Source organism: Electrophorus electricus, chromosome 2 (assembly GCF_013358815.1).
Source record: "Electrophorus electricus isolate fEleEle1 chromosome 2, fEleEle1.pri, whole genome shotgun sequence".
NCBI classification, from domain to species: Eukaryota; Metazoa; Chordata; class Actinopteri; order Gymnotiformes; family Gymnotidae; genus Electrophorus; species Electrophorus electricus.
This window is the reverse complement of record NC_049536.1, coordinates 30,814,871-30,826,282: the sequence shown is the minus strand read 5'-3', so window position 1 is coordinate 30,826,282 and position 11,412 is coordinate 30,814,871. Positions and strand designations below refer to the sequence as shown.

Here is an 11,412-nt window from a genome sequence, read left to right as displayed (position 1 = left end):
AATTCGGTCTGTACTGAATAACATTACCGAGTAATTATGCATTCTGGTTTTTCAATCGTCTCAAACACTGCAATTACAAGAAGGAACCAAGATAGATGATTTCATTAATATAATCTTTAATCAACTTGAGTAATGCAGGGTTGTACAGCAAGCTTCATTTCTAAGTGGTATTTAAACATATATCTTTCTGAGTAGACTAAATTGAGTAGTTAGCATTTGTTCTTTTATCATAGCGCTTACTTTACAAGCTGTAATAGAAAACATTTCAGTGGCTTTTTTGAGCAACAATCTATGCAAGGTCTGAATGGACTCTTCAGCATCAGTGTGAATTCAGTGTGGCCTGAAAAGAAAACAAATAGCAGCCCATCTTCATGAACAAATACGCTTCATTCGCTTTCATTCTCTCCCTCTGTTGCTCTCTCTCTCACTCTCTCTCTCTCAACACACACACACACACACACACACACACACACACACACACACACACACACACACACACACACACACACACACACAAACAGCTTGCCCTGTTAAATTCAACTTTGGCATTTGTGTTTGGATTTGAAGAGGGCTGCAGAGACTGTGGAATCTACTTGTTTCATTTGCTTTCAGTTGATCTGGCAATTCTGGGACTGAAAATGCATATTTTTGAAATGCATAATTAGATTTATATTACTAAATTGCATATCAAGATTCATATTTATATGACTCAGTATAATTAAAAAAAGACTACATGGGTTCGTTACAGAACTAGCAACGTGGACTACTTTCACATCAATCTTTATAACTGATTATAGAGGTCAAGCTGTGACAGCCTCGTAACTGAGAGCTGCCTTTTTAATCTAGAGTACAGCAGAGTTTGAGAGCTGTCATAATAGGACTCTGAGCATTAAACGTATATAAGGACGTTGTTAAAGACACAGACCTTAGCCTAGCTGTGGACTCAATAACTCTGTTAAGGGTGATTCTCCACTGAAAGTACCCCAAAGCAATACATTTGATCTGTATCCAGAAAAAACTGCTCAAGAGGGTTTGAGCCTAATCAGCATTGTAGAGGGTTAACTGGAAATGTTAAGTGTTCAGCAGTATGTTGTAAGAGAGGTGGATTCTGGTGTAAACATTGACATGATTTAATATTGGAGGCCAGAAGGTCAGTTCACTCAAAAAAACAAAACAAAACAAAAAACAAAAAAACAAACAAACAGACAAAACAAAACACCCCCCCCCAAAAAACCCCAACCAAAAACAAAAACAAAAAAACAAACAAACAAAAAAACAAAACAATTCCACATTCCTTTACTATTCAGCCAAAAAATCTTTTCCCCAAAATCATCAAATCAGTCAACTCCAAAACACTGGAAGCTACATCACTGGGAGTTAGTAACTTGTCTTTTTTAGGGGTAATATTTAAGTTGCTTCAAAGGTTTTGCTTCTGTGTGGCTCCAGAGATGAACAGAGTGTACATAATGTACGTAACTCAGATCTGCCTGGCATGTCTAGATATAGATATCACAGTGTTCGAGCATTGTTCTTGGTCCCACAGCAACAGTTGAGCCTTCTGTATATGTGCACAGTCGCACTCTATACAGATAGATTTATACTGCATTGTTGAGCCTATATTACATACATACAAGAGTAAGATTTCAGCATCAACAATTTGGATAGGAGGAAATAACAGGATTCTTTTCTTGAAATCAGTAAGCTAAAAATTCAGAATTTTTCTCCATAATTTCCAGAGCATAGAGCATGACTACTACTCTTAATAGTCAAAAGTGGCATTTGACAAGTGACTTCATTTTTTTCTAACAACATAACTGAAACTCACAAAGCATACAGTGTGCTTGATGGATGTATTTTAAGTAAGTAAGTCTCTATTAGGGAAAGCTTCGCCCTGCAGTACCGCATCTTGCAGGGATTCCATCATGGAGCATCAGTATATAGTTATTTGAATGGCTCTGGTCAGGAGTTTACAGTGATGGAAGCTTCAGCTAAATGCATTCATCCCTGAATGCAGTCATTGTATAATGGAAGGAAATTCAGCTGGCAGGCGCTTCATCGGCCCTCTAACTACACAGTCCATTCAGAATGTAGAGGTTATTTAAAAAATGAGAAACAGTGACTGTGAATAAGCCCGACTCTAGTGGCATTAAGAGGTTTTGTTTCGTTTATAGGCATGATATAGCAGCATTTGTTCAAACTGCTCTTAGACATGAATGACACTGAAGGCCAGACGCACCATAGTGAGTGAAGAAAACCCGCTGATGAATGAGTGCATCCCTTTAACTGCTAATAAACTTAAAAGGGACAGGAGGGTGACCGTATTACATAGTTATAAACATATTACTGATTGATTTCATTATAATAATAATAAAAACAGCTTCAGAAATTATTCAGCGAAACACACTCTGCCAGAAACATAATCTGGCTCTTGGCACTATGTAAAAAAGAGGGAGATTAAAAAAAGAAAATAAAAAAAGAAATATTTAAATTTAGCAGTCCAGGTGTAACAGGTAAGAGAGAATGCAGGTGCATAGACCCATAATATTAAGAGTGCTGATCTGGAGCCGGGTTCCCTTTGTCATTATGATTGTGCTCATAAGTAAATCTAAAGAACTCTCTGACCCTAAAACAGCACCGTTACTTTGATGTCTGATGCATTCAACTAAAATCACAAATTATCATTTTACATTACTTTTTTGTTATAATTTTCATAAAACAGAGGCCGAAAGAGAACAGGAGTAGCTGGAGTATTATATATAAATTACATTAGAAGTTCATATGTGGGGTTCACGGTGCTGTTTTTGACGATGGAATGCAGACAGCAACACTTGACCTAAGCCACTTAGACGTCCACTCTCACATATCTATGCTCAGTGAAGCAGAGAGCCTTCTGCACAAGTGTAAAGTTGCACTCTCACTTACCCTTCTGCAGATACACACAGAGCATTGCATTAGACAGTTACTGTGGACACGCGCTCACTCCCCACAGACACATGCAGATCAACACTGCGTACGTAACACAATAGTCCCCCTGCCGAGAGTGGAGGGAACGAGTCGGCTGTGTTCTAGTGTCTGTGAAGAGAGACTGTTATTCCAGAGATCAGTCTGAGGTGGAACTCGATTCAGACCGTTACAGAACTAAGTCTCCTCTGTCCTTAAAGCTTGCAGGCTGTGACCCATCCTTTGTTCATGTGCCTCTCCAGCACTCGAAAGTAAAAATAAAAAACAAACAAACAAACCAAAACAGCTCAAAATGATTTTTCCTTCTCAGGTCTTTGAAAAGGTACAGGATTGTCCTCCATGACAATACCAGTGGGGTGGGGCTGTGGACACATGGTTGCTGGTAAGTGCACCATTTAGTGTACAATATTATATTTTAAAAAAGCTGCAAAAATATAGAACATAAAAAATGTCTTAAGCACCTCAAAGCTAAAGCCTATTGCACATGTCAAAATGTAATACAAAAAAGGGGGATACACAGTTGTATTACATACAACAGAAACATAACATATGAATGTACTATGCATAAACATGGATAACAGATGCGATTGCAGTCAAATGTGTCTTAGAGACCACTGCTTTTCTCACTGGACTTTTTTATATGGACTAGATTTCATTCATGTCCATAAGAGCAGTCTAGCATGATTGTTAAATCAACACATTGTCATTTTCTTTTTCTTTTTTTCGATTTTAAGACCAGCCATAAACATGGTCAAAGAAAACAAACTAACTGTGTGACTAAAATTACTAAAAAAGTGCAAGAGATAAAAGAAAATAATGATCAGACAACCATACATACAATCATACTTTGATTTAAAATGGAACAACAAAAATGATGGAAGCATTGTAAGCCAATGTTGCTGCATAGCTGGGTTCCGTTTAAAGCAATTTCTTCAAAGAAAGTCAGAAGTTCAAGAAATATCATGACGTTAAGTGCTTGTAAATTACGTCTCGAAAACCTTTTTTTTTCCCCCCCTCTCAACTTTCTCTCGCTTGATTTCGGATGGGATCCTAGGAAACGATAACATGCTGGCAAACCCTCCAGTATCGACGAGCTGATCGTGGCCCTTTGTCAGCAGAGTTCAAAGGTCAAAGTTTACAGGCAGGCCATGCCAGGTGGGCCAGAGGAAAGAGTGGCGGTGGCAGTCCCCCCTCCGACGAGGAACACGGCAGTGCTGGACTTGGAGCGGGTGGCACCCGAGGGCCCATGCCCTCCTCCACCTGACCCGTTGTTGTTGACCTCTCCGTGCAGTGTTTCTGTGGAGATGACCCATGTAGAGGGGCGCCACTGCTTCAACGAGTAAGGTGTCTTTACGCGTCTCTTTATCTTCTCACCTGATGCGGCTTTGCCCTCCTGACATGAGCCTTCACCTGCCAGGGAAAGACATGAAAGGTTAAAGCCAGGAGCACAGAGCTGCTGCTCATCACCTGTTATCTATTAAGATTCTAATATATGCTGACCCCTGGTGGCTGAGGAACATAACTGCATATTATTCAACCGTGATTGAGCAAAAACGTAACTACCGTAATTGGAAAAACTTACATGAAGTCTAAAATAACACAGCTTTTGTCATATAATATTTCAGCAGCGCAAGATTTCCGTGTGACCTTGCACTGGCCTGGACCAATATTCCTACTGCTCTGGTCCTTAGCACAGGCCTGGGTGCGCCCTGTAAATCCTGCCATCCAGTATGACAGTTATTTCCTGTTAGGATTTTGTTCAGTAGCCACTCCCTCACATCTCCCTACCCACATCGCTCTTCATCGCTGTCTCCAACCGAGGCACAACCGTCTCCGGATCCTTATCGGCCTGGAGGAATTTCCTTCCCTGTCCATATCCAAACACTCGGAATGAACGAGAGAAAGAACAGAGGGCTAGACCCCCACCGCCAAGGCCTCCTGCCCACATCCCCTAATCTCCATGTCTCTCCTTACATAACATGGCAGCATGAAGTGGCAGCATGGAGAAGGAGGAGTCTCGGGGCATACGTGCTCAGGCGGGGGTCCACCTGCACCCGGACAGGCTGCTCTGCTGCTGTCCGTGAGGGACGAGCCCTCCACCCTGCGCCAGGGCATTGGCATCGCCAGGGTGACCGAGACTGCAACCGCAGAGCTAAAAGCCCGTGCGAGGTCCGGATTTGGCGGAACGCTGGGGAATGCGCATACTTGCTAGGGGTGAGAGACAGGGAGGCGAGAAGCCTGAGGGGGGAGAAGAAAGCGTTGTAGAGTGTGAAAAGTGGGAGGGGGGAGGAAAGTGCAAAGGAAAAGAGAGCGAGAGGGAAATACGTCTACTGCATGCTTCCTAAGAAATGACTCTCCAGTATGTGGCCCACTGGTCTGAGCATTCTGGGATTTGGAGGATGTGCTAGTTTTAAGTACATTTCTTTCACTGGTTCACAAAAGTGTTATGTTCTATTTTACTTTGTACTATGCTAACAATAAAGAATTTGCATACATTTTTAGAGTCAATTTATTTCACACACTTAGAATATGGGGAAGTGCTAATAATTTCTATTATTTAATGAACTGTACAATGAACCCAAACCTGCTGTGTGATCAGTGCTGGTCTGATGAACATCTGTACATGGATGATGTACTGGCTGGATTAAAAGGCGTGTGCCTTGCTGTGTTTATTACCATGTCAGCGTGTGCACGGCAACGGAGAAGCTGAGGAGGTGAGACGGATCCAAAACAAGGGAAGACACAGAGACGTGCTGAGCAGATGAGTCTTACCTGACAGAGCCGAGTCCTGCGAGGTGCTCGACAGGTCCAGTGAGTTGGGCCGCTCCGGTCTCTTGGACCTAGGCTGTCTCAGGGGAGCATCCCCATTCACAGGCGGCGCTGTGGGCTGGGCAGGAGGCTCTGCTGGGGGTGGCTCGGTCACAGCGGGCGGAGAGGCAGGTGGGGCTGGGATGCCGGCGCGGACGTTGCTGTTGTTGTTGTTAGTGTTGGTGCGGCCAGCGTGGTCGCGGGCGGCGGGCTGCTCCCGCCGCAGCAGGGGCTCGTGTTCGTCCGGGCTGGAGTTGATGTTGATGCGGCTGTCCTCGCCGCTCAGCTGGCTCTGGAGCAGCGGCGCCCCGCCCTCGCCCTGCGGCCCAGCCGGGTTCGTGTTCCCGAACGGCCCCGAGGAGCCGGAGCCGTTCACCATTACCGCGGCTGCCCCGCTCCGCACGACCGGCCCGTTTGTGAGCGTGACCAGGTGGGGCTCCCCGGCCACCACTGTGTTCATCTTGGCGACGCCCGTCTCCACCTGCTTCAGGTTAGACTTGTGCTTGCCGAACTTCAGCCGGGAGGAGGGGGGCTCTTTGCTGGGGTTTTTGGTGTTTAGGGGAAGGCTGGTCGGTCTCTTGGGCAGATTCTGCTGCTTGGGGAGGGGGAACATGGCCGGTGGGGTGTCACTCATCCCCCCACTGCCCTGCCCGAACTCTGCCTGAGGTCCTGGCCCCGCCCCTCCGGTCACCTCTGCTGCCAGCTTTATGAAGGGGTAGAGCAGACTGGAGCTGCCTGAGCTCAGTGGGTCTGGGGCACTGAATTGCTTCTGCGAGTGCTCCATCAGGTTCTCGTCCGAGCTCTCCTTCAGATTCTTGTCCACCTCCTTGGGGTCCAGCTTCGTGGTCTCCAGGTCCTCCTCAGTGAGCTGCAGACAGACTGGGACGCCACCCCCACCTGTGGCCTCCTCAGAGTGGCCCGACTCGGAGATGGTGGTCATGACTGTGCTGGGGGTGAGTCCTGCGGTGGTGGCGGCAGTCGAGAGACTCGCTCCACTGGTCTCAGGGCTGGGGAGGCGGGCCTGGGCCTGTTGCCTCTCATAGTTGATGGAGTTCCTGTTCTTCTCTCCAGCGCCCCCTGTGGCCGTGCCCACCCCACTCCCGGCCATGCCGCTCACCGAGGACGTGCCTGACGTGGACATGTCTCCAGGAAGGTTCTTAACCATGCCCTCGTGGTCCTCAATGTAAGAGGAGGAGGAGTAGTCTGGGTAAGGCCCCATCTTTGGAACCCTGCGACTGTGGGTGAGGTTCCTACCATGGGACAAGAAGAAATCCGGTTAACACCGATGAGAAGTAACATACAGGCACATACAGGAGTTAATACACCTGCCATATTCAGACCTAGATGTTTTAGCAACCGACTGGTTTAAACACTGTGCGGACTAAACCACTGTGCGTGGAGGAGGGGAGACGCTGATGCTCGCGGACCTCTCATTCTGAAGGGCTGTGCTCATGGGGTTGACCGTGGGGCTGACAGGCTTGCTCCTGTCCCAGATGAGGAGCAGCTCGGCCATGCGCTCCTCCGCACACTGCGCCGTCAGACGTGCCTCGGCGTCCTGGTCCCAACAGTCCTCCATCGTCTCCTTCAGAGAGCGCACCGCCTGGCAAAAACATAGAAGGTGGGTGGGTGGGGGTGTTATTGGGGGGGTGGAGGAGATGGGCGCGGGACAGGAGTGTTATAGAACTATGTCTACGAACTATCAGATATTATTATTATAGATTACATCATTATAGATATGATATTAGATATTACCAGATACAAAATCCACATATGCAGCAATAACATTAACTCCATAGAGCAAGAGTTAAGACTGCGTTTGGGGGTTCTAATGACAAACGTCTGTGACACAGCGGTGTGCCGGGGGTGTGGTTAGCACGGCAAGCCTCACCAGGCTGTTCTCCTTCCAGGCTTCGGGGAACTTGGGTCTCTGCTTCTCCCGGGACACCAGCACCTGCATATCCTCGAAGGACGGGTGGTTCCCAACCTCCGCCTGGAACGCCATCTGGTAGTCAGGAACCGTCTCGCCTGCAAGCACATATGCGCATCGTTACGGCGCTCTGAGCAGGACACCGGCCTCCCCTGGTCTTCTGGTAGTGGAACGGTCCAACAGACGGCGTGCTCCGCAGTAGCATACAGCTGCATGTGTGAAGTGGTGCAGAGAGGGACCAACCCCTGTGCATTTCCCTCATTTCGTATTTGCTCTGCACTCGCGATGCAGCTCAGGGGAGAAAAGGATTAAGGAGCCGATGAGTGAGTGGCTGGATAGCTCAAGGAACGCATCCCACCGCAGAGCAACAGAAAATGAAAATTCTAAACTCCTGACATACAGAGAGTTACTGGGGTGATGCCTTAGTCACTAAGTAATAGCAAAATAGCAGTAAAAGACTAATAGTAAAAATAGTAAAACCCTTAAGGGAAGGAAGAGAAGAGCTCCGAAACTGGGTCATCTGATGCGCCACAGCTGTTCTGCTTAGCCAGCAGAACTCTGGGGCCATGGATGCATATGTGTAAAACCTGGAGTCCTACTTACATTCCTTCATTCATTTACAGTACTAGTTCTCACCTGGGAAGAGGTCTGTGCAGCGCATGAAGGTCTCCCAGTAGATCAGGCCAATGGCATACATGTCCACCTGCTTCAGGGCAGACTCGCAGTCGCGCAGGTTCACCGCACCCTCCAGCACCTCCGGGGCCATGTAGCGGATGGTGCCCACCTGCGCAGGACCAAAGCACAGGGGTGAGGGGGTGGGGTCCCAAGGTTGAGATGTTCGGACCCCACGCCTCGCCTTCTGAGCCAGGACTGAGAATCCCGCCTGATTTGTAAAACTGTGGCGCGTTGAGTTTGGCTTTGAGGCCCCAGAACGTTACAATCACTAGGGGTAACAACAGAGTTTGGTACATGATACCGCACAGTGAGCAACAGGGGTTTAGAGTGGAATACCTCACTGATGGCCGCATTCTCCTCCTCTCCGGGCCGGACAAGGCGGTTCCCCGTCAGTTTCATGGACAAGCCGAAATCGCTGATCACGCACGTGCCGTCGTTCTTAACCAGAACGTTTCTGCTGTTTAGGTCCCGGTGTGACACTGCTGCCTTATAAGAATCTGATACAAGAAAGGGAAGGTTTTTATTAGTCTGATTTTGTAAGATATTGGACCAAAGCATTACGCCTCTATACAGAGATGCATGCTTTCAACACAAAAGCCTGTGCATATCCAGTCAGGAGACGTTTCCCCAAAGGCAGCACCTATATGTGAAGTATAGCGCATATAACAAATGTAGGCTGTAAGACAGTAATGTGTGACAGTAGCTCTACACAGACAATAGAAAAATCACAGCAGGAGATGCTTTAAAGATGCTTTTATCTCTGAGGGGACAGATAAAGGGGACAGGCATTACTGAGCAAACCAGAGCTGCTGAGAATAGTGCGAAACACAATCACCCTCCAGTGCTGCAAAACGACTGCCTGGAATTTTTCAGACGTTTGTTCTGCATAACACTGCAATGTACTGAACAAACCACATCAGCCGCAGGAGTTGCACGTTACACAGGCAGCCACCAGGTGGCAGTGCAGCAGAGTCGTGACGTCAGCACAGAGGCTGTGGGACGACTGCTCACTCTGCCACCCCTCCCGATCTCCAGGCTGTGGTGAGGCCAGGGCTGTGAGGGAGAGAAGTGGGGCAGAGCAGCAGCAAAGTGCTCCTCCGGCTGCAGCCCTCTGGCTCTGTGCCGGTGCCCGAGAAACGAGGGAAAAAAAACCCACCCAAATTAGCTGCGTTTCGTCTGCTCCCACCGCCTGCCCTGGAGACACGAGGAGACAGAGGAGGGGCTCGGTTAGCCCCGAGCCTTCGTCTCATGCTTCTCAAAGACACAACAGACGTTGCCGTCTCCAGACGCTCTGCTCTGCTCCCTCTGCCTGCCACTTTGCGACTCTCATCTCCAGCAGCGAAATTCAATATGTTTTGCCTTCACGCTTTCCGCACGGCTCCTGCCTGGATCGAACTTTCCCGTTTGTCCTGAGGCTCGGCTAAATGTGGCACGCCATGTTCAGTTAAGGGGACCGTCGGAGCCAGACGTGTGTACTAGTGCGAGCCCCGCTGGGCGGCCACGTTGGTCGGCGAGTGGCCCATGGGCTGATTCCTGCTGCTTTTTTTAAACCTGGTGTGACCAGGACCGCATAGCAGCTGGACCACAGACACGGCGTCCTCTGTATTTACACACTGCAGTTGTTCCAGAGAGAGCCAGCTACAGACGGGGGGGGGGTACAGAGTGCTGCAGAGTCCTGGTGGAAACAAATCTAGTCCAGAGAAGAACGTTCTCAGCATGAAAGCGTAGTATGAATGTGCACTACAGATTAAAATAATTTGTTACCAAATGATAAGATTGATTTTATAGACCAATGTATCAATATTAATGCCATTAACTGGTGGAAAACACCTACAAATCCTACAAAAAAGTAATATAGATGTACAGCATACACAGTAATTCCATAAGTCGTGTCTCCAGGTAGATAGTCCTTTGTATCTCTAAATGTTGCAAAATGAAACGTCAGTGTGTGTCGCATGTTTCTCGGCAGTGCTATGCCCCAGTGGGGTGTATGGCTGAGCATGTGCAAGTGTAGGTCGGTCTCCGTACACAAGAAGGTATGAAGGTGACCCTCACCTCCTCTCAGGAGCTCCGTGTGCAGGTAGGCCAGTCCTCTAGTGACAGAGTGAGCAAGACGGCAACAGCTGACCCAGTCTAGAGCATGCAGACTCAGGTACCGGCACAGGGAGCCCTAAACACACACACACACACACAAATGTTAGGCTGAGAGAGAACAATGCACTACACTGTTCTACAACATGAAAGTGGTGACTCTTAAAGGGGAAGAGATGATAAATATTAAGCATGGATAATAATGTAAATTTAGACAAACAATGACTGGCTCCAGAATTACGGCACTAAACGATATTGTCGTGTTCCAAGCATGACCCTTTCCTTGTAGCCGCTACATAGTCTAAACTGATTTGAAGCATCTCGGTCGTAGAGCGATTAAAAGATAGTGATCTTAATTCTGGAAAAAAAAAAACAACGCTGTGGAAAATTGTTTGGATTCATGTATAGTTCCCCAGAAGTTACCAATTTAAAAGTTTTTTAACAACACAGACTGGTTTGTGAAAATAATTATCTTCAGCTATACGTGCTAATGAGCATTTATTCTATACTAACAACTATCCTACTGTAAATTAAATTCAGTGGCTAATGGAGTGAGGGTTTTTATCATTTATTTTTGTTTTATTCAACACTGTAAACATCTAAATAGGTTCTCCATATTCAATTGGTTGGAAATCAAAATATTGCACTATTCTTCCATTTTAAAATATATATTTTTGTTGTTAATTAGTAATGTCTTTGTGTGGACTATATTTAAATACAGACTTTTCTATTTTTAACCTGTTTATCTAAGCATATATAAGCATCCTTGTACAAAATAAATAGTTAAATAAAGGAGAAACCATGTGACAGAAAGCAAGTATCATAGCAAGTCATATAAAAAAAATAATATATAAATAATATATATAAAAATAATTTGCTATATGTATTATTATTCCGTGTCCATTTCTAGTAGAATAATCAGTATGGTCATACCTGTGAGGGTATTCACA

At 46.6% G+C, this 11,412-nt stretch overlaps 1 protein-coding gene across 2 annotated transcripts in view; it reads right to left on the bottom strand.

Moving 5' to 3' along the window:
* Nucleotides 1–96: 96 nt before the first annotated feature.
* bmpr2b (bone morphogenetic protein receptor, type II b (serine/threonine kinase)) overlaps nucleotides 97–11,412 on the bottom strand; it is a 49,320-nt gene continuing 38,004 nt past the window's right edge. For both annotated transcript variants that reach the window (XM_035519829.1, XM_035519824.1), the window contains exons 7-13: nucleotides 10,427–10,541; nucleotides 8,708–8,868; nucleotides 8,333–8,480; nucleotides 7,658–7,794; nucleotides 7,197–7,369; nucleotides 5,734–7,019; nucleotides 97–4,371 (exon numbers count right to left, since the gene is read on the bottom strand). In XM_035519829.1, the coding sequence (XP_035375722.1) occupies nucleotides 4,097–4,371; nucleotides 5,734–7,019; nucleotides 7,197–7,369; nucleotides 7,658–7,794; nucleotides 8,333–8,480; nucleotides 8,708–8,868; nucleotides 10,427–10,541 (2,295 nt within the window). In that variant the 3' untranslated portion in view covers nucleotides 97–4,096. The remainder of the gene's footprint in view (nucleotides 4,372–5,733; nucleotides 7,020–7,196; nucleotides 7,370–7,657; nucleotides 7,795–8,332; nucleotides 8,481–8,707; nucleotides 8,869–10,426; nucleotides 10,542–11,412) is intronic.